The sequence below is a fragment of the Pavona decussata genome, unplaced genomic scaffold (genome assembly GCF_977016875.1).
Source record: "Pavona decussata unplaced genomic scaffold, jaPavDecu1.1 SCAFFOLD_348, whole genome shotgun sequence".
NCBI classification, from domain to species: Eukaryota; Metazoa; Cnidaria; class Anthozoa; order Scleractinia; family Agariciidae; genus Pavona; species Pavona decussata.
Genome location: NW_028145732.1, coordinates 410,272 through 431,137, shown reverse-complemented (window position 1 = coordinate 431,137; position 20,866 = coordinate 410,272). Strand labels below are relative to the sequence as shown.

The window sequence follows — 20,866 nt, the reverse complement described above, 5'->3', positions numbered from 1 at the left end:
CCGTGGACAAATATCTGAGCATATTTTCGCGCCAAATGGAGGCTATTGTTTATATGTGTACATAGGGCTAAGGAGAGTTCAGTGTCACGCATTGTAGGGCCCCTAGTGATTGGTTTACCCCGTTTGAATAAAGGTGTCTTGTTCTTCATTAAAATTATGCATTGCCACTAAGGTTGAAAGTGAATCTACTGATAAAAACGAGTGTTTTTAATATAAACGAGCGAATCATCAGTTTTTCCAGATCTCTGTCAGGCACAACTCGAGGACGGTGCCTACAGAAGTATTTTTGCGCATTTTTTGACTGAGTGGAAAAAGCAGGTCTTTGAAAGAGATTTTGAAAAGAAAATTGGGGATAACCATGCATTTTTCAAAGGTGATTAAGCAACAACAAATGTTAAAAATGCTAAAATATAAAACATTATATGGCTTTTCTTTTTCTTTTTTTTTTTTTATTTAATTGAGGCTCAGTTATCTCTGAAAAATGCGCGGTTGCCCCTCCAATTTTCTTTTTGGATTTTAATAACCCTTGCTAAGATCTTCTTTTCCCGCACAGTTATAAACCGCGGAAAATACCTTTGAATTAGTAGTCGTCCTACAGAAATCAGGGTTTCTTGGATCGTCCAGAGATGCGCAGAACATCGCGCGCGCTGTCACGCTATGGTCTAAGGTAACGTAGCGTGACAAAGAACTAGTTTAACTTAACAGAGCTTAACTCCACTCTCTAAAGGTTTTATTATTCTTTTCTTTAAGGTAAAGACAGGCATTCACCTCATCTTGGCTGGAGTGCTTCCGTCCTGACTAGATTTCAGCGGCTTATCATTGTTAAGGTCCTCCGTCCCGAGCGCCTGGTAGATTCTGTTAGGACGTTTGTTGAGGAACAAATGGGATCTAAGTTTGTCACGAGTGTGGGATTCGACCTGCAGGAGATGTACGAAGAGTCTAATAACAGAAAGCCGCTCATCTTTATCCTGTCTCCTGGTTAGTTCAATACCGAACACACAAGCGGTTTTTTATGTGATTTTAGTAGTGGTTTAAGTCACATGTGTGGCTGTGATATTGATGAATTTAATTGCAATTGTTTTGAGATGAGAGTAGAATGCATGCGATATGAGGAAATGAAAACGATGTTTCTCTCCGTCTCGGGTCCCCTCCTTATCGTACGCGCCACTTTCCCTTTACCCTGTCACATTCATAGGGACATACACACACGCCCATCTTTAGTAGTAACAATAGTAGTAATCTTTATTTACCCACGGTCAAATTCAATCAGGTTTGAGGCAAAACAATCAATACAATCCTAAAAATGTAATTGCTATAATTACATATTGTGTTAATTGTTTACTAATAAAATACCTGTTTTCCATGAATGCCGTGCCTTTAATTATTTTAAAGGGAGATGCTTGCCTCACATTTTGAGGGAGACTATTCCAGAGAACAGTACCGCTATAGCGTAAACTATTAGATCGACATATTCCAGGGAATTTTCCTTTAGCAACGATGATTCCTTCATATCGGCCAATGCCTCGAGCATGAAACATCTTCGTTTGTATTACAAGACGAACATCCAAGAAACCATCTATTTGTGCTTTTCAAATGTGCACAGACGTTTCACTTAAATGGAATAGGCCCCTTCCTCTCTTACTCCGCATATTTAGAAAACAGTCCCTCCATGTGACCGAAAATTCATAAGCCATTCCTATACTTGGCAAGAGGAAGACGTCATTTAAATCGCGGTATGCTTTATGCATTGCCCATTCCGATTCCTTAACTTATAAAATGTGACTTGTTCTTTTGTAGGCTCCGACCCCACCTCCCAGCTCATACGGTTTGCAAGAGAAATTCGAGGCACAGCATTGCACTTAGACATGATTTCACTAGGGAGGGGGCAGGGCCCGAGGGCTGAGGAAGCTATCACCAAGGCCTACCAACAGAAAGGAAAGTGGGTTTTCTTACAGAATTGTCATCACGCTGCGTCATTTATGCCGCATCTACAGAGTATTGTGCGAAGGTGAGAGAAAATTACTTTCTTCGCAATCGGCAATGATTTTCGGAGGAACAAGCTTTCGGACGAAAAAAGATGACCGCCGAAAGAAGAACTAAGTCGGAGCATTTTCGATTGTAAATATGCAAATTACTGCAATTTTAAGGACTTTCTATCAAAAAAGGCTTTAAAATAGTGCTCGACAGACAAATTTAAGCATTTCATTATCGCCCTCTTGATCTACGAGTGTTGAAATTTCTTGAGGTAGCATCGAAGATTAGTTGTTCAATGTACAGCCGCGCCTGGAGTTAGCTCCATGCACTCTTCACCTCGTTTTGTGCTGTTTTGCTCAAAATATGCCGTGTAGATTGTTTTGTTCAAACTAAACTGTCAAAGCGCAGCTGCGTTTGTAACTTTAGCATTAGTCTTACTTACCTCAGAAAATTTCAACAAAGGTCAGAGTTTTTTTTTATGTTTGAAAACTATAAGCCCGGACATTTTTGTGTATTTAATTTAGTATAAGAATTCCCTTCTAGAAAATGAGAAATTTGTTAGGAGTCAAGGATTTTTGGATCGTGTGGGTGATGGACACGGGACTTTCAAAAAAGCATGAAGCAATTACTTGTGAAGGAAATGTTGAAAACAGCCTTATAACTTCTTGTCCAAAAAACAAACAAACAAGAATAAAGAGATCGTGGTTGTTTACCATTTGCCCCTCAAATCCGGAAATTTCGGTTGCAGTGTAAACGTGAAGACTAATTTGTTTTTTTTTCAAACTGAAAATGCCTTAGAAAAGAGGGGATTTCTTAAAAAGTTGTTTAAAATTCCCAAGTGGATAACGTGCGTTCATTTGCACATTTCTGCCAGTTCCAGACCTTTTGGCTTGAATCGCTTGGACCTGTTTAAATGGAAAATGCACATTCCCTTAAAAAAAATTCATTAGGGTTTTGACGCGTCCCATTCGCTGCAACTGCCGATCAATCGGTTTTTCCGATTAAATGGCAAACAACCCTTGAAACCAAGTATTAAAACCTGGAAGGTGCCTGTTGACCAATGATATCCTCGGCCAGTTTTTCATTTAAGCCCAAGTGCTGTGCTGCGCATCGCTTCTTGACCAACGGTGCCACGAGATGAAATAGGTCGGAATTATTATTATTATTATTATTATTATTATTATTCAATAAAATTATTATTATTATTATTATTATTATTGTTATTATTACTATCCTTTGCCATTCTACGATCAGCCTTGCTGTGTCTCAGAGGAACCAGGAGAAAGAGAAGAGTAGCCAATATGTCTGACATTGACATTACATCGGAAAGTGCGCAAGCCAGAATTTAAGTAGCATTTAGGATTGATAGGGGTTTTGGAATTTTCAAATTTTAGTGTATGATATATTTCAGAAGCAAATATTTCCTTTGTTTTTCAACGCAGATTGAATATATATATATTTTTTCTTTTCATAAATATTTTAAAGCTTCACGTTGAACATGTCCTTATACCACAGGAATTTGAATACGAGAGGTTTATCTTTGCTGAAAATGTACATAATTTTTAGGAGTACATAGGGTTGTGTTTTAAAAGAGTTGGTCATTTTTTTTAATTATTATTATTATTATTATTATTATTATTATTATTATTATTATTATTTTATTTTTTTCGTGCTTTTAATGAACTGTTCTTTTCAGACTATCTCACCCAGAAACAAACGTTGATTCAAACTTTCGTATGTGGCTAAGTTCAAAGCCAGATCCTTCGTTCCCAGTCTCCATCCTACAGGCAGGACTCAAGGTAAGCTTTATTCCGTTGTTAAAAGAGCTTCAGAGGGTTTAAGCAGCTACTAAGCGATTCTAACGAGAAAGTCACAAAACAGTAGGATTAACAGCCATTTCAATGTTACGTACATAGCGACTATCTTTCGGCATGCCATGTAACCAAGTGTAAGTCTTAAATGTAAGCACAGTTGAACTCCACTTTGGGGCTGGGCAGTGAATTGAAGATGGGTTTGATAATCTTCAGACTGACATGGGGTATCAAGAAGTCAATCCAAGATCGATAAATCAATGGCTTTAAAATTTTTAAAACGCCTTGCGAACACAGAGGCCGAATTTTACCGGAAGCTTCAGAGCCGATTAAGAGCAGTCAAATAGTTTGAATTTTCCTGAGAGCTGTACAACGTTAACAGGCTAACTCATTTATCAGCCATTTTAGGTCAGTAGTTGTAGTTAATTTGTCGCTTCTTTTACCAATAAGTAGAAAACGTCTCTACTTAATGGTTAAAAAGGTTTCATCAGCTGTTTATTTAGCATGTCGAAAGATGGCATGTTCTTTGCTATGTATGTAACACTGAAAATGGTTGTAATGAGCAAAACAAACGCTACGGACGTGCGTTATAAATTTTGGTTCATTTCTTCGCTGTCTTCGCCAAAACAACAACGAAGTTTCCTCAGTTAATTGCATGAAACGTCCGACTCTGTTATGTCTTTATAGTCTTACCACCGTATGTTAAAAAATCTCAATACAATGTCTTTACTGGTCTTAAAGTCCTAACATATCTCCGAGGAGACCTCTCAGTATGGGCCCGGGGGTTTCTTGAGGTCTCCTCGCCACTTCTTACTTCTTCTTTTACTTTTATTATTTACTCTAAACGTATGTACAATCCTAGTCTATTATTCATTGTAACTTCCTATGTTTGTATGTCGTGGTGAATAAATAAATAAATAAATAAATAACTAAGTGACTAACTTCAGAGTTTGGTTGAGAACGTGAACACCTGACGGTAAATTTGTCATTTTCTATCTTAAATTGAAAGCCGTTCTAACCAATTCTATTCCTGGATAGTTTGGCAATATTGTGCGAGTTGAACGAATTGGAATAATCCCGAAGTAGTACAAGTAACGTGAACGTATATCTTAAGTGACTGGTGTTACCGTCATGGTTGCTTAATCCTGCTATTGGCACAGGGATTTTGTTATGTTTTGGTCAAAACTGAACAACTTTTTGACAAAGTACCTGAACATGAAATTGCTCCTACAGCACTAAGAAGAAAATATCAAATGATTTCTCGAAGAAAAAACATATAGTTTTTAGCGAATTTTCCCAATGCGCAAAGGAATGACGAATTTTTTCAAGTATCAATCCATTTCTATCCTGGGCATCAACAACTTAAGGTAATAAGTACTCGTTTCTGTGCTTTAGTAGAGTAATTGTTACCAAAACTGAAACATTATTTCAACGTTTTCATTATTTTGAGCTATTCAAAGTCAACTTCAGGAACTTCGCTGTACAAATTGTTATTATCATTATCGTCATCATTATTGTTATTATGATTAAAATAGATGATATTGCCCCTTTAACTCTTTGTCCTTCCAAATTGCCCCCAATGTAGAATGGAAAACAGGAAACGCATCTAACGTGCAGTTTAAAGCGGAAAAGAAGTCACTGCACCTCGTGAGGTGTACCCTCCCTCCCCACCCCCTCTTGACTTGCCAGTGCATTTACCCGTATATTTATTCTTTCAGATGACAGTTGAACCTCCTCCAGGCATCAAGGCGAACCTGCTACGTTCCTTAGGGGGAGTGGGTGGAGTGGTAACCGAGTCTATGTGGGAAGACTCGGGGCCTGGGCCTGCTTGGAAGAAACTTCTGTTTGGCTTGTGCTTCTTCAACGCGGTCGTGCACGAAAGAAAGAAGTTTGGAGCCCTGGGATGGAATATCCCGTATGAGTTCACAGCCTCTGATCTTGAGGTACACGTAGCATAACCTTCACTTTATGAATAAGAAACTGTACGAATTTATTACGCCATAGCTGGGCGATATACCATACAAGTAGCTGGAATATCTATGTGGACGGCATGTCATTGAATTGTGATCTTTTGTGGAAGTTCTTTGTCGAAGATAAATTGTTATTAAGGTGGCCGAGTACAGTTTTTTAGTGTACAGGTGTTAGAAGACGTTATTTGGAAACTATGTACTTCTGGACGCCCAAAATTGGTATGGTGTAAGACTAACTAAGAAGGAATGTATTTTCGTACGTCTTGTTGAGCTAAGTACCGTTTCCATGGCAACGCAGCGAACCATTAAACGTCCATAAATAGTAGGTTTCCTTTGTTTTTAGAAAATGTACTCATTAGATTTTTTCCATTTTTTGTATCCAGAAAAATTCACAAAACACTGACACGGTGGCAATACTTACATGTAATTTTAACAGAGAGATCTCCTGTAAATATTGATTTTGCATTTTAATGTTTTGTGAAGATACCTTCTGTTAGATTTGAATTTCTCTTTGTAGGCGAGTTACGCTTTTAGGGAACTATTTTCATGCCAAATGTCACGAAATTCTAATGAGCGGTTCCTTAGAAAACAGTTCATTTCCACGAAAACAACCAGTCGCAATTTTTTGGTCAAATGCGCATGCGTGGCTTTAATTGGGTTTCATGGCAAAGTTGAAAAGCATGCAAAAGGTCTCGGTGAATGACTTTTTTGCTCGGAAAGAAAAGAAAAAGAGTCCAGAAACAAGAAACTTAGTTATTTAGGATCAAAACTTACCTTTATTATCCATTTCATGTGAAATTGAGGGATCACTTTATCGTGGTGGCCGAACACAGTTTGCGCGCGCTTTACAGATTCTGTTAGTGATGCTATTAAGCGCGCGCTAGGGTTGTGGTACGTAAATACGGCGGTCGATAAAGTGATCCCTCAATTTCACATGAAATGGATAATAAAGGTAAGTTTTGATCCTAAATAACTAAGTTTCTTGTTTCTGGACTCTTTTTCTTTTCTTTCCGAGCAAAAAAGTCATTCACCGAGACCTTTTCCATGCTTTTCAACTTTGCCATGAAACCCAATTAAAGCCACGCATGCGCATTTGACCAAAAAATTGCGACTGGTTGTTTTCGTGGAAATGAACTGTTTTCTAAGGAACCGCTCATTAGAATTTCGTGACATTTGGCATGAAAATAGTTCCCTAAAAGCGTAACTCGCCTACAAAGAGAAACCTAACTCTAACAGAGGGTATCTTTACAAAACATTAAAATGCAAAATCAATATTTACAGGAGATCTGTCTGTTAAAATTACATGAAAATAGTGCAACTGTGTCAGTGTTTTGTGAGTTTATCTGGATACAAAAAATGGAAAAAATCTAATGAGTACATTTTCTAAAAATAAAGGAAACCTACAATATATGGACGTTTAATAGTTCGCTGCGTTGCCATGGAAACGGTACTTAGCTCGACAAGACGTACAAAAATCCATTCTTTTTTAGTTAGTCTTACACCATACCAATTTTGGGCGCCCAGAAGTACATAGTTTCCAAAAACCGTCTTCTAACACCTGTACAATAACAAACTGTATTCGGCCACCTTAAGACCGTAACATTCGATAAGGTAATTCCAGTGTTTTGATTGGTTTAGCGCCCATGGGATACATATCAACCATTATGCCATTCTAGACAAATAGCGGTCATTAAATCGTCTTCTGGTCACTTTTGGAAATGATATCAGCAAGATGTGGAACTATTTTTGGATCCTTTTTTATTATTACTCCATTCTCGCTTGTTTGGTATGGGATGATGTTAGTCGTCTCTTAGCGCTTTGTTGGCTATCTGTCACCTTCATGCAACGTGCCCTCTGTAACTATAAGAGATCATCAATAGGACATTTTCACTGTGGCATCATTTGTCTGCAACTACCTGAATCCTTCAGATTTTTGTTTTCTCGTGCTAATTAAAGCTATTGTTCTTTGCTCTCCACTGGGATTAATAGTTATGGAAGGCTTTTTGTCTTGTCACCGTAGGTGTCTATTCTGATGCTGCATATGTTACTCACTGAACATCATGAAGTACCGTGGAAAGCTATCAAATACCTAACGGGTGACATTGCATATGGAGGTCGGGTCACTGACAACTGGGACCAGCGATGCCTGCAAGGCGTCCTGGCAAAGTTTTACTCTCCAAAGGCGCTCCAAGAAAGCTATGGCTACACCGAAGATTATGTAAGAGTCCCTTTTGTTTAATACTTGCTTCCAATCCGTCTGAATACTGTTAAAGGTCCCTAGTCAGCCACACCTTTGTTTTTGTTTATGTGCGAGAATTTGGCTATTATATTTTATTTGGAGCATGTGGAAATGAACGAAATCACTGTGAAACTGACTAAAAATAATGAAACATATTTTCAGGAACGCAACTTACAGTAAAGCAATAAGATTTCGCTTCTCCATGCGAAATCAAGGATTTCGATGGCATCAAAAATGACGGAAGCTGACTAGGGTCCTTTAAGTGTTTCAATTTAGCTTGCCAGAGTATTCTACTGTAACCTTAACAATTTAGGAGTTGCTAATAACACCGTTTTGAACTTTAAATCGTTTTAACTGAATTTTGTTGTTGTTGTTTTTTGTTTGTTTGTTTGTTTGTGTTTGTTGTTGTTGTTTTGTTTTCTTTTTATGCTGCTCAACTTACGTTTTCCGATTTCAGAAAACACATACAAAGCAAATTTTCCAGATTCGGCCTTTTTTCATTTTTGCCCAAGTTCCGAACTATAACTGACACATAGCAGCCATATGTATGGGGAAAAAGCTGTACTGGATGATGCCGGAACAGCAGCTAGTCTTTACGAGAAGTTCCAAATATGCTGTCTGATTTAAACCAGTTAATACAATCAGGATTTTACGATGGTGGTCGCTTGGGAGATTGGTCTATCATATACGATAGTATCTGTTATGTACAAGCATACCCTCCCCTATCCCGTTAGGTCTTTTTCAGGCAGTGTCTCTTATTATGCTATAACCCACTGGTGTACCGTCCACAAGTCCCTGAGGTCTTGCTAACCCATGCAGTTCTTCTTACTTTGTTATAACCCACATGTGTACCGTCCCTTAGACATCTCATTGAGCCATGGAGAATCTCTGAATATGCTATAAACCCCCAAGCTGTACCGTCCCCCATGCTATGAGAATTATTTGACTCACGTGTTGTCTCTAGCTACACTATAACCCACAGGTGTACCGTCCCCCACCCCCTGAGATCTCACCGACCCATGTAGAGTCTCCTATTATGCTATAAATCCCCAGTTATACGGTCCCCCATGCTATAAGAATTCTTTGACTCACGTATTGTCTCTAGCTACACTATAACCCACAGGTGTACCGTCCCCCACCCCCTGAGATCTCACCGACCCATGTAGAGTCTCCTATTATGCTATAAATCCCCAGTTATACGGTCCCCCATGCTATAAGAATTCTTTGACTCACGTATTGTCTCTTGCTACACTATAACCCACAGGTGTACCGTCCCCCTCCCCCTGAGATCTCATTGTCAGTATGCTGTGAGTACATTGAGAGCCTTCCCACTGCGGATGCTCCGGAGCTATTTGGTATGGATAACAACGCTGACACCGCCTTCCTTGCCAACCAGGGCAGAGCGCTGATTGGTGACTTGTTAGCAGCCCAGCCGACACTCACAGCAGCACCTGTAGGGTACGAAGTGTGCGTCATTAAAAATAAGGGGCCATTGTCACTGTGATCTTGCTATGTTTTTGTCAAAACTGCACAAGGTTTTGATAAAGTGTCTTTGCTCCAACATGAGGTTGCTGTAAGAACCTCAAGAAGAAACCATCAAGTGATTTCTCGAAGGAAGAACTAAACAGGCCAATCAGTTTTGAACGATTTTTCCAGATACACAAATTGGAAAAGAACTTTTCCAAGTTTCAGTCCATTTCCTTCCTGACCATCCGCAGCATTAATAGCAGTGTCTGTCTATGCAATTAAATTACACATTTCAATTATTAATGCACTGCATTATTAGAGTAACTGTTAAATAAACTACTTTTTCATTGATAGAAATATTTTTTCCGCTATTTAAATTGACACTTAAAATAGGTGAAAATCACGTCGTATGCAAATTAATGGTCCCCAGTTTACGAGAAAATTCAAACAATTTAAGGGTACTCGATCGGCTCTCGTCCGTGACTTCCGGTAGAATATGCCCGCTTTGTTTCCAGGGCGTCAACATTCAGTCAATTTATCGATCACGAGTTTTACTTGATGATATTCCTTACGTCCATTTGATGATAAGTAAATCCACCTTCATTTTTTTTTTAAGTCAAGTTCAAACGTAAAGAAATAAGTTGTGCTTACGGTTATGACTAAGGCCCGGTTACAGTGCATGTTAAAAGATGGTCTAGTATTGAAAGTTACTCGCTTTACATGTAACACTGAAAATGGCTACGAGCTATTGTAGGTTTTTTATTATTATTAGTGTCAACCCCTGAAACACAAAGTCCCTCTAACAATAAGCTCTCCTTAAAAGTCTTTTAAACTAATGTAATCCTAGGACTTTTTATCGAATGCTATACTGCTGATATTAACAATTTACGTCTTCCTGTTTCCGTACTTATTTGATGTTTGCCTTTCGCCTTTTTAACAGCTCAAACAAAACAAATGACGACATTGTTCTAGAACTTGTGAACGACACCTTGAAGTACCTCCCCCAACGGGTACACTCCTCTTCAGAAGCAATGACCGCTGGTCTGGTTGACCCAAGGATCAGAACTCTTAACCCAGATCCCTTGAAACAGATGACGCAGAAAAATAAATCCCGTGATCTTTTGCTGGATCAGCCCGATCAGACAGTGTATGTGGCAGTCTTGCGACAGGAGATGAACCGGTTTGACCGGTTATTAGCACTTATTCACTCATCCCTCTCTTCGTTACGATTGGCGGTTAAAGGAGAAGTTCTGATGTCTGAGCAGTTGGATGAGGCCTACAATGCGTTGCTTAGCAACCAGGTTCCAAAGGCTTGGGAGGTAATAGAACGCGGTCGCTGTTTGGGGGGAAGCTCAGGGAACGACGTTGCAAATTTTGTTCTTCAGTTCAGCAATAGCACCTTAGAAATGAACACTGATTACTTTGTTGATCATCAGCTTGGAGTTGATAAAGGTTAATAAGCTGCTGATACAAATTTGGAAAGCAGACACCGGGGCCTAGCTCTCTAAACCTTACCTCCGCAAAGTCCCTTCGGCGTATAATCCACCATACGGAAAAAAAGATGGCGGCTGTACATTTTACCACAATACCTGGCGAACCAAACACAACCAATAGGTACATAGAAAGCCATAGTTTTTGCAAATTCGTCCCTGTGCTAACAAATATGCGCGTGTGCTTGGTTTGACGTTTTAGGAACTTTTCTGTGAGTTTTTATGAGCATTTTTAGGGATTCTGTACGCTAAGAATTATGGGTAAATGTACAGTTGCCATCTTTTTCGCTACTTTGGATTGGCCCTCGTCATCTCCAGATTGATAACCAGCAAAGTGTTGTGCTCAACTATTGTATTGTGCTCAAAGTATTGTAAGCTTCTTACTTAGTTTTAGTGGACAGGAGCGTTGATTTTGCGATAGGAACCCTTGTATTGTATTAGCTTTGGCTAAGAACTATTTCACATGATTTTTCAATCCCAACACAGGCGAGCTAGAATTAACCCTTTATCCCCTAATATAAAAGGACAAATTCTTCTATCTTGTCCCCATACCTTTCTTATAAAAGTACTGGGGAGACGTTATTAAAATATCAAGAAAATTCACCTTGGGTGATCATATCCTTAATTCTCATGACCTCAGGGGTTGAATTGAGCATTGATACTCTAGGAGAAATTTGATGCTGATCATTGTTGGGACTTAAAGGGTTAACACCGTGGTTTCACCCGAGAACTTGTTGAAAGCAACGTTTCACTCAACATTTCCGAATTTGAACGGTGGAGTATTGCTATGCCCTTTAAATTTTTCAACGGTTGTTATGTAGAAACGATTTCTTTCTTCATTGATGTATATTTTTCAGTGTGTGACACAGGCATACCCAGAAAAAGAAATTCCGAGTTTTCCCAACGGGAGTCGAACCTTTGACCTCGCTAGTTCTGATGCTCTACTACTGAGCTACAGGAGTACTTCTCCTGCAGCTCAGCAGTAGAACATCCGAACTAGTAATCAAAAGAAGACAGGTTCGACTCCTGATAGGAGCACTCGGATTTTCTTTTTCCGAGTATGCCTGTGTCAGTGACTGAAAAATAAATCAACCATTCATTCACCACGCTTACAACATAACATCAGATTTCTTTACTTACCTTTGCTCCCACCCACGAGAGTCCTGTAGCACAGTGGTAGAGCATCCAAACTAGTAATCAGAAAGTTCGACTCCTGATAGGAGCACTCGGATTTCCTTTTTCCTAGTATGGCTGTGTCACTCCTTCAATAATACATCATTCTCAGATTTCTTTCTTGTTTGGGTACTAAATTAATTCTAATTTATCTTTAATGAAAGCGAGTTGCGTACGAGTCTTGCAAACCGCTGGGGGCCTGGGTAGACAACCTAGCTAAGCGAGTGGACTTCTTCAGTGGCTGGCTTGATCTGGTCTTGGCAAACAAGACGTCAAAGTCCCGGATGCCGCGTGAATCAAGCATAACGTCATCAACTACCATCCAATCATCGATTTCATTGATTACACAGCATGATCACCCTAACGCCTTCTGGTTGCCTGCGTTCTTCTTCCCTCAAGGTGACGTAATGTATTTAGTGATAACACCACAACCGTGCATTTTATGATAGCATTTATACTTGTTATAATCATAATAAATAGATCTTAACAGATAGTAATAATACTGAAAATGATAATCAATAATCCTAATGAAACTACAAAATTAAATACTATAATAATAACTCTTTTCTGGTTCCTATTCCTCGCGTCTGCCCTCGTGGGTTCGATTTTCGGCTGAACTACCAGCTTACCTCGCAACATACCATGAAATTTCGCCCAGTCAAAAATGAGCCCCTTAAATCTGAGATGCAAACGCTCTTCCTTAAAGAAGGCTTTGAGTATAAATCGATGGACTGTTGTAGTCAGCTGTTTTAGGCTGTTACGACAGTGTTTCAAGCTGTTTTAAAAGTATGAGCCATTTTCAGACGTATTATTCCCTCTTCTAACAACAGTCCTCTTTCCAATAAGTACCCCTCCCCGAAAATAAGCCCCACAGAGTCCTTTGAAAGAATGTAAGCCCAATACATACATTCGCGGAATTTACGTTGACTGGTCTGATATTGCATGTTGTAACTCTGTCCAAATATGGTAATAGTGCACTTAATATTCGTCGTCTCTTCAAAACAGATATTCTGCGATATACGTAAGATTCGTGTGACTGGGAGAAAAATGGAACAAACAAAGACTATCCAGTTTTTCTGAAACAAAACTGTACCTTGTTATCGGTATCTTGAATATTAAAACAATAATCTTACTCAGTATAGCGGAATATCGCAAGATTTTATCCCACTCGGCCTACTCTCCCCTCGGCTATAAAGTATGAGGCGATATTTTGCGCGATTTTGCAAGGTCATTGTTAATTATTCGGCTCTTCATATGCTCGTCCGATCTCATCATCGGTTAAATTTGTAACGCGCGTTTAATTTGCGATACACGAATGGTCTACGGCTCATTTCTTTCTTTCTTTCTTTTTCTTTTCTGTCAGGTTTTCTCACAGCTGTGCTTCAAAAGCATGCTCGTGACCGTCATGTTCCAGTGGATTCGTTAAGTTTTTCTTACAGAGTGCTGAGCGACAAGTGGACATCTGAGGAAACGCTTCACGGTGAAAGCTCTCTTGATTTTAAGAGAGTCGCCTTCCAGGTGAGGAGAAGGTGCTTTCAGTCAATTTTAACGTAATACAGCCGAGCCTCCTCCAAAAAATACAGTGAAGGCGTGTTGGTGTAATGGTTAGCACATCACATTTTGCTTTTTTTTTTGTTTTGTTTTTTTCAGACTGTCGGTGATAGGTTATGTATTTCGAAGGGGCCATTCGATAAAAATCTGATTTAGGGTTTGATATGTTACCGTAGTGTTAAGAAACGGGGGCAGGTGGTTAAATGGGTACCGGCAACAAACACATTGGAGCAACCCTGCAAAGGACTAGTATCCAGTGAGACTTCTCTTTTTACTTCTATGGACACACGGGAGTTAGTTATGGTGGTAACGTACATACCATGACGGAACTTTTTATCAAAAGGCGCGGCCGTTCGAGTCTTACGTTTTTAATCTTGTTGTTTTCTTTGCCCTAGAAGCGTTTATTTTATTTTATTTTATTTTATTTTATTCACCACGACATACATTCATGAAATAGCCGTTGATCCACATTGTCTCGCCACCCAGGCCCGGGTTGTTCAAAGAGCGGATAACTTTATCCAGCGCGTAAAATGTACTAGTTTACTTTCCTTTATCCGCTGGATAGCGATTTGTCCACTGGATAAGTTATCCGCTCTTTGAACAACCGGGACCTGGGGTAGGAATATGAACCAGGCAGCTTTAGGGGATTTGCTGGGGTAACACTGGGATGGGCTTGCATTGGGTCCGTGGGAAAGCGTTCATAATTGCTTATGTGGTGAAAACTGTGGCCATGTTTATGTAGGGCCCTGTGGTCGAAATTAAGCTTGTCACTGCAAAGTGGTTTGTCTCTGGAAAGATGAACAGCCACAAGCATAATGCATCTAATTTCTGTTGCTACTTGCTTAATGATCAAACCAACTTCTTCCAACTTCTACCAACGTGACCAGTGAGGAGATTATGCGTGTTGATACTTGGGCGTAAGGTATAAATGTCTATTTAAAATTCACAATATTTTTCTTCAGGGTTCACCCCCAGACGAAGGTTCTGTTATTTTTGGACTTTACCTGGATGGAGCATCATGGGATTCCTCGCTTGGCTGCTTGCAAGAATCTTTACCTGGTCAGCGGTTTTACCCTCTGCCAGAATTGCACGTCACTCCCGTACAGGTGAAGTTTCTATTACAGCGAGAACATTGCGATTAGCATTTTACGGGCATTTGATAACGTTTGAAAACTATCAAAACATTGCACTCGCCTCCAGCTCGGGTGTTAATCTGCACTTTTGTTTTCTAGTTGACAAATGCCCCTTGTGTTTTATAAACTACGAGCCGTCCCTTATTTTTCTTAGGGATAGTAGAAGGAGCGAAACACGCGAGCGAGCGCGAAAATTATCTCGCGAGAGGACACGCGTGTTTCGTTCTCTTTGCTATCCCTAAGAAAAGTAAGGGTGCGTTTTCACGATGCCGGTTGTCTCGTGTAGAATTCCTAAAGTAGTTTTGTTTACCGACTCGCGTAAGCGACTTAAATGTCATGAGTGTTTTCGTGACTAAGTAAGCTGAAGACTGCGAACAAAACCAAACAGGAAGGTGGCAAGAAAAGAATACGAAACTCGCGTATATATCCTTCCTCTCTTTGTTACTGTGTTAATGCGCTTGGTTTTCATCCGACGGAGGAATTGATTTCAGCAACCGTATGTGAAAATATGTCTGATTCACTTTATACAAATATTCCTTGCTGTCTATTTTATGTACCGTTTTATTCGAACAATAATCATCCCCCTCCCTCCCCCCCTCCCCTCGAATAATCGCATCCATTTAGTGCGGAAAAAATCGTCCCCGTTATTCGATTAAGCGGCCGTTAGTGGAGTTTAAGCTGTATCTTTTCCTTTTTGATCTTCAACAGAACTCTTCAACAGTATCTGACACCAAAGGAAAACAAGAAAAGGACGAGGAAGAACTGCACATGTACGAGTGTCCACTCTATAGAACGTCTCTTCGCGCCAGCTCACTCACTTCCACAGGTCACACAACAAATTTTGTTACGGCCGTCAATCTGCCATCTGTTCAGCCAGCAGATTACTGGATCACTCGCGGGGTGGCTCTGCTTTGCCAACTTGATGAATGACGATTTTGTAAAAGAAATGTAAAAAGTCCTTGTAAAGTTTTATTTTTATGCTTTTTAGACGGCGCCTGTCTTAGTTTGGGCTCCAGACATTGCTGTAGACTTTTTAATCTTGTAAGAGCCACAAAATATATTTAAAAGCAGTCCGCATGCCAAGTTTAGACACGTCCACAGATACAGTACATCAGGGAAACAATACTCTGTAACTTCTATTTTTATCTCACTCACGCCACTCACGTATGATTAATGCACCCTGTTTTAGATTTGGAAAACAGGAAGCTTGCATCATGGAACCAAAACCTGTGATGTAATGTACATATGTAAAACAAAAAAATCTCGACTCAACCACCAAGGAAACGCAAAACGCCTTTCTCAATTCAGTGTTATATTTATATCCTCTGAAATTCTCGGCTTAAAAACCATGTGGCAATGTAAATATTTGAAGGTAAATTACGTCATTTTTAACTGCGGTTTGAAGCTTCTTGACCTTTTGGCTGTCTTTAAAATTGTGTCGTTCAAAATTAGTGTTGTCTGTGATAACACATTCTAACTCTCATAGCTTTTTTCAAGCTCCTTCATCACCCAAAAACCCCTAAAAATATCCTTTGAATACCGAAACACAATCAGCACATTAGATAATACTGTGGCTTTCACTTGAATAGTCACAGTTAAGGACTTTATCCTCAAACATGTTGTACAGCTTGAAAGAAGTGAACGGCAGGATGTGAAATACTTAATATATATTTTTTTTATTTTAATGGTCATACGTTGGAAGTTTTCTGGTGTAAAACTCCTTTGCATGAATGGAAACTTTGCTGAGAGTAAACGAGTTCAATTTTTTAACAGAAAGAATACTCTGTCAGTTTTGAAGCATTTTAATATTGAACCGAGTGAATTTTATTTATGAAACAAAGACATTTGTTTAGAACAGAAACAATAAATTTCAAATAGAAACCGATTGTCTTAAGGTGTTCTTGATTGACGCTTGTTATTATTAGAGCTCAAAACAAGTCGCCTATTGGTTACTTTCCTTATTCACGCGGACTAAACAAGCACAAGCCTCTTAGAACAGCGTTTTCCGATTGGCTCGTTCTCCAATTATTCCGAGAAAAAGCTAAATATAGAAAGTCACAAGACTGCATATTTTAAATGTGTGTCTGGCTTCCCAGTGCGCAGGTGGTAACTTGCTTCATTCAGTGTTAGACAACATGGATATCCAAACGCTGCTTTACAATCTTCGTGACGACGTGTCTTGCCCAGTGTGTTCCGATTTATTTACCGATCCCAAACAGCTATCCTGTCTGCACAGTTTCTGTTTAAAGTGTTTAAATCATTGGTATGAGACAAGCGGCGGTGGAAACTCGATAAAATGTCCGAAGTGTCAGTGTCTTTGCAGAGTGCCTACAAGCGGCGAACTAAAGGATCTTCCAACCAGCTTTTATCTGAATGGGTTAATTGATGTGCTGGCCATTAAAGAATGCCACAACAGTCTAGTGAAGTGTGGGAATTGTGAGGAGAAAAGCTCTGAGGCCTCGTATTGTTTCCAGTGTTGCATATTTTATTGTGAACAGTGCGCACAGCATCATAACTTTATGCGAAGCAATAAAGATCATCGCATCTTGGCGATAAAAGAGTTCCAAGATCAGGACTTTGAGGATGTGCTCAAGCGACCCGTGTTCTGTCTAAAGCCGCGCCACAAGAAAGAAGAGCTCAAGTACTTCTGCAAGAATTGTGGAACCGCAGTCTGCCAAGCGTGTGTCACTCTGGAACATGCTGGTCACGATTTAGAGCACATAGAAGACGAGGCTGAAAGACAGAAGGCTGAAATGAAGGATATATTGAAAATACATAGACAGAACCTGGAAATGAAAAAGAACGTAGTTAGGCAACTGGATGAAGATCGCTCTCAACTTATTCGTCAAAGTGAAGCCGTGAAAAGAGATGTACAGAAGTATGCAGATAGAATTATCGCGGTCATTGAAGCAAAGAAACAGAATATTTTCGTTGCGGTGGAGAATCAAACAAAAGAGTCGCTTGAAAGTGTAACAATGGAAATGACCAAGATCGAGAATGAAATAAAGGTGATCGAACAAGCTGCTAAACTGTTGACTCAAAGCACGAACGCTGAGATCGTTGAACTGAAGAAATCCTTTCAGAGTTCCCTTGAGGAAGTTAGTCAAACTGAAACGATTGCCCCCAACCCTGAAAGTCTTCCGGCTTTGGTTTTCGTCGAAAGTGGAAAGTTATTCGAGACTGTCAACAGCGAAGAAATCGGTTTCTTGGAAGTACCACATCAAACTAAAGCAAGCCAATCAATCGTGGAAGGCAAAGGACTGAATGAGGCATTTGTCGTTGATGAAGCACAATTCATGTTGACCACCAGAAACTCAGCAGGACGAAAGTGTTACAATAAACGTGACCGTGTGGCGGTGGAGATCCGAGACGAGCGAGGGCGAGAGTGCGGGACAGAAGTGCGAATCAATGATTACAAGAACGGACAGTATAATATCAGCTACTCTCCCAGAGAACAAGGCAGATATTCAATTATCATTAAGGTGAACGGGGATCATGTTCGTGACAGTCCTTATGATTTGCTAGTTAAAGCCTGCAAGCAGACTCCTAACTCTGCACTGGCACAAAATACCGAGGTGCCCTTTCCTTCTCCAGGTGTCTCGCACTATTTGTTACCCGAGCAGGGAGCTTGCCCGCAGAAACCATTTCAATTCAAACCTGTTTTATCTTTTGGAAAACAAGGCTCGTCTGTGGGAATGTTAAACTGTCCTTGGGGGATAGCAGTGAGTGACACGGATGAGATAGCAGTAGCTGACCAGTTGAACCACCGCGTTCAAATTTTTGACAGCGGCGGCAATTTTCTTAGATCCTTTGGTCGCCAAGGGAACAAAGAAGGAGAATTTTGGTCTCCTGTTGGTATAGCGTTTGGTAAAAATAGAAACATTTATGTAGCAGACAACTGGAACCACAGGATCCAGATTTTTTCTCGAGAGGGTGAATACATGGCTATGTTTGGTGGGCAAGGAAGCGTTCACACCCAGCTGTGTAATCCCTGTGGTTTATCTACCGCTAACAGTGGTAATATTATTGTTGCTGATGCAGATAACAAACTTATAAAAACCTTTTCTCCGTATGGCACATTTGTGAAGAAGATGGGTGGCCAACGATCTTTCAGATTTCCAGTTCACTGTGTTCATTATGAAGAATATCTCATTGTGTCAGACCGAGATGGACACTGTATTAAGGTGTTCGACGGGGAGGGGAAATTCCAGTATAAGTTCGGAAATCGAGGCGCTTGTGATGGGGAGTTTAAGTTTCCTGGCCGTTTGACAGTGAACAAGACTGGGCAGCTTGTGGTTTGTGACTCGGGTAATGACAGACTTCAAGTCTTTCAACTGGACGGAAAGTTTCTGGGTTCGTTTGGAACAAAAGGCAGCAACTTAGGTGAATTCAATAATCCACAGTCTGTAGCCGTTTTAAGTAATGGTCAGATTGTTGTATCTGACTGCGGTAACAATCGCATTCAATTAATTGAAGTAGATTTTTCGTCTCCAACCAAGGAGTGATTTTTATTTATTCTTTTCTATTTGCTGTTCCAATGTATGTACAAACAAATTTGCCATCATCATTATCATCATCAATTTTTCGTCCAAGGAACACAAAAGTATCAGTAATATTCATTTTTAGGTATTCACTCTAAAGTGCTGCTGCATGGCCATTCTAGTTCTTAATTATTAACGAAAGAGGGAGACGGTTGCAAGGAAATTTTCCCGTTTTGACTTGAAAGCAGTATATGTAGCAGCAGCTGATAAGCGATATTAAGGACTTCAATCAACAGGATGTTGACAAAACTTCTATTGTTCCATTTTGACGCGTTTTGACCTCGTCAGGTCAAACCATAGGCGCCAAAACAAACATTTTCCTCTCCTTGGAGAGAAAATATAACCAATAGAGAGAAAAATGGACTTCCGGCTGCCTACTGGAATGTCCACCAAGTCAACGTTCGAGTTGTTGAACCCTTTACGTTTCTATAGTGACCAGCATCTAATTTCTCTTTACATGATCAGTACATGATCAAATATGCACGTCATGAGATAAACAAGAAATGAATTTTATTGTGATGTTTAAAAAAATTCTTCAGACTTGTAAGAAAAGAAATGCATTGAGGACAGTGGGGAGAATATCAACGTTGATATTGGGTTAATAGGTTGAGGTTCCAATTAACTACTACAATGAAAAACAGAAAAAAAAATTTCAAATCAAGGAGGATAAACTGAGTTAGACATAAGGCATCAAGTCCTTGTTTGTTACCTTTGCAAAAAGCTTGCTATTGTAGTTTTATTTCAGGGCCCAGTTGTTAAAAGCCGATTAACGTTGATCCACTATTAAATGTTAACCGAGCCTTTTCATCTCCTTCGTTGGAAAACGCTTTAAAAAGCTAATTTTAAGATAAAGAAAGTCTAAGTCAAATCTAAAAGACAAAAATATTTGAAAACACCTTTTTGATAAATAGTTAAACTCGATCGTATCAAAATTTACACTGACCCCAGCCGGGTTAGCTTTATCGTGCTTTTAACAACTGGGTCCAGGATGTCAACTGTGTATTCTCAAATCTATTTTGTCTAGTGAAAGCGCAGCTGCCAATCATATGCAGATTTATCCGTATATAGACTATAGTGCTAGAAAATTACACATTAGTCATAGCAGTTAGGGTTAGGGTTAGGCTATTTGAAAATTTGAATAAAGAAAAGCAAATCCGATTACTTTTTACCAAACTTGTGTTACTTTTGACGATCATATTTTCCGATGTTTGCTAAAGAACCCTCTTATCGAACTGTAAAGTTACTGTTTAGTCAAACTGATGTTACTTAAGCATGCGGAGAAAACGTAAAACAAAGAATATGAAAACTTAGAAACAAGGAGCCTCAGCCCGAAATACAATGCTTCCGGTTAAATTTGCTTGCAAAAGAGACCGAAATTGAGCATCCAAATAGCGACCCAGGGACCCGTTTCTCGAAAGTCCCGGTAACTTTGTTTAGTTACTGGGCCCGATAAGTGTCTTTGGTGATAAATGTTTCTTGACAGAAATCAATTTTTTGTTAGCTTTTGATGCTTAGTT

General features: G+C 39.6%; 2 protein-coding genes across 3 annotated transcripts in view; both read left to right on the top strand.

The window, feature by feature from the left end:
- The window catches only part of LOC146453160 (dynein axonemal heavy chain 6-like), an 80,241-nt gene extending 63,548 nt beyond the window's left edge, over positions 1–16,693 (top strand). The window contains exons 54-64 of one of the 2 annotated variants that reach the window (XM_085097009.1): positions 751–978; positions 1,798–2,008; positions 3,671–3,773; positions 5,504–5,728; positions 7,776–7,973; positions 9,259–9,452; positions 10,402–10,780; positions 12,289–12,523; positions 13,488–13,642; positions 14,638–14,781; positions 15,517–16,693. In XM_085097009.1, coding sequence (XP_084953135.1) covers positions 751–978; positions 1,798–2,008; positions 3,671–3,773; positions 5,504–5,728; positions 7,776–7,973; positions 9,259–9,452; positions 10,402–10,780; positions 12,289–12,523; positions 13,488–13,642; positions 14,638–14,781; positions 15,517–15,738 — 2,294 coding nt within the window. In that variant the 3' untranslated portion in view covers positions 15,739–16,693. The other variant, XM_085097010.1, reaches the window with a different exon arrangement.
- Positions 16,694–16,786: 93 nt separating this feature from the next.
- LOC146453159 (E3 ubiquitin-protein ligase TRIM45-like) lies at positions 16,787–20,522 on the top strand. The gene has a single exon (XM_085097012.1). The coding sequence runs from the start codon at positions 16,944–16,946 to the stop codon at positions 19,311–19,313; it is 2,370 nt and encodes a 789-aa protein (XP_084953138.1). The 5' UTR covers positions 16,787–16,943; the 3' UTR covers positions 19,314–20,522.
- The last annotated feature ends 344 nt before the right edge of the window (positions 20,523–20,866 follow it).

What these genes read in the sequence shown, in the direction of transcription:
- LOC146453159 (XM_085097012.1), top strand. Translation starts at nt 16,944, where the DNA reads ATGGATATCCAAACGCTGCTTTACAATCTTCGTGACGACGTGTCTTGC.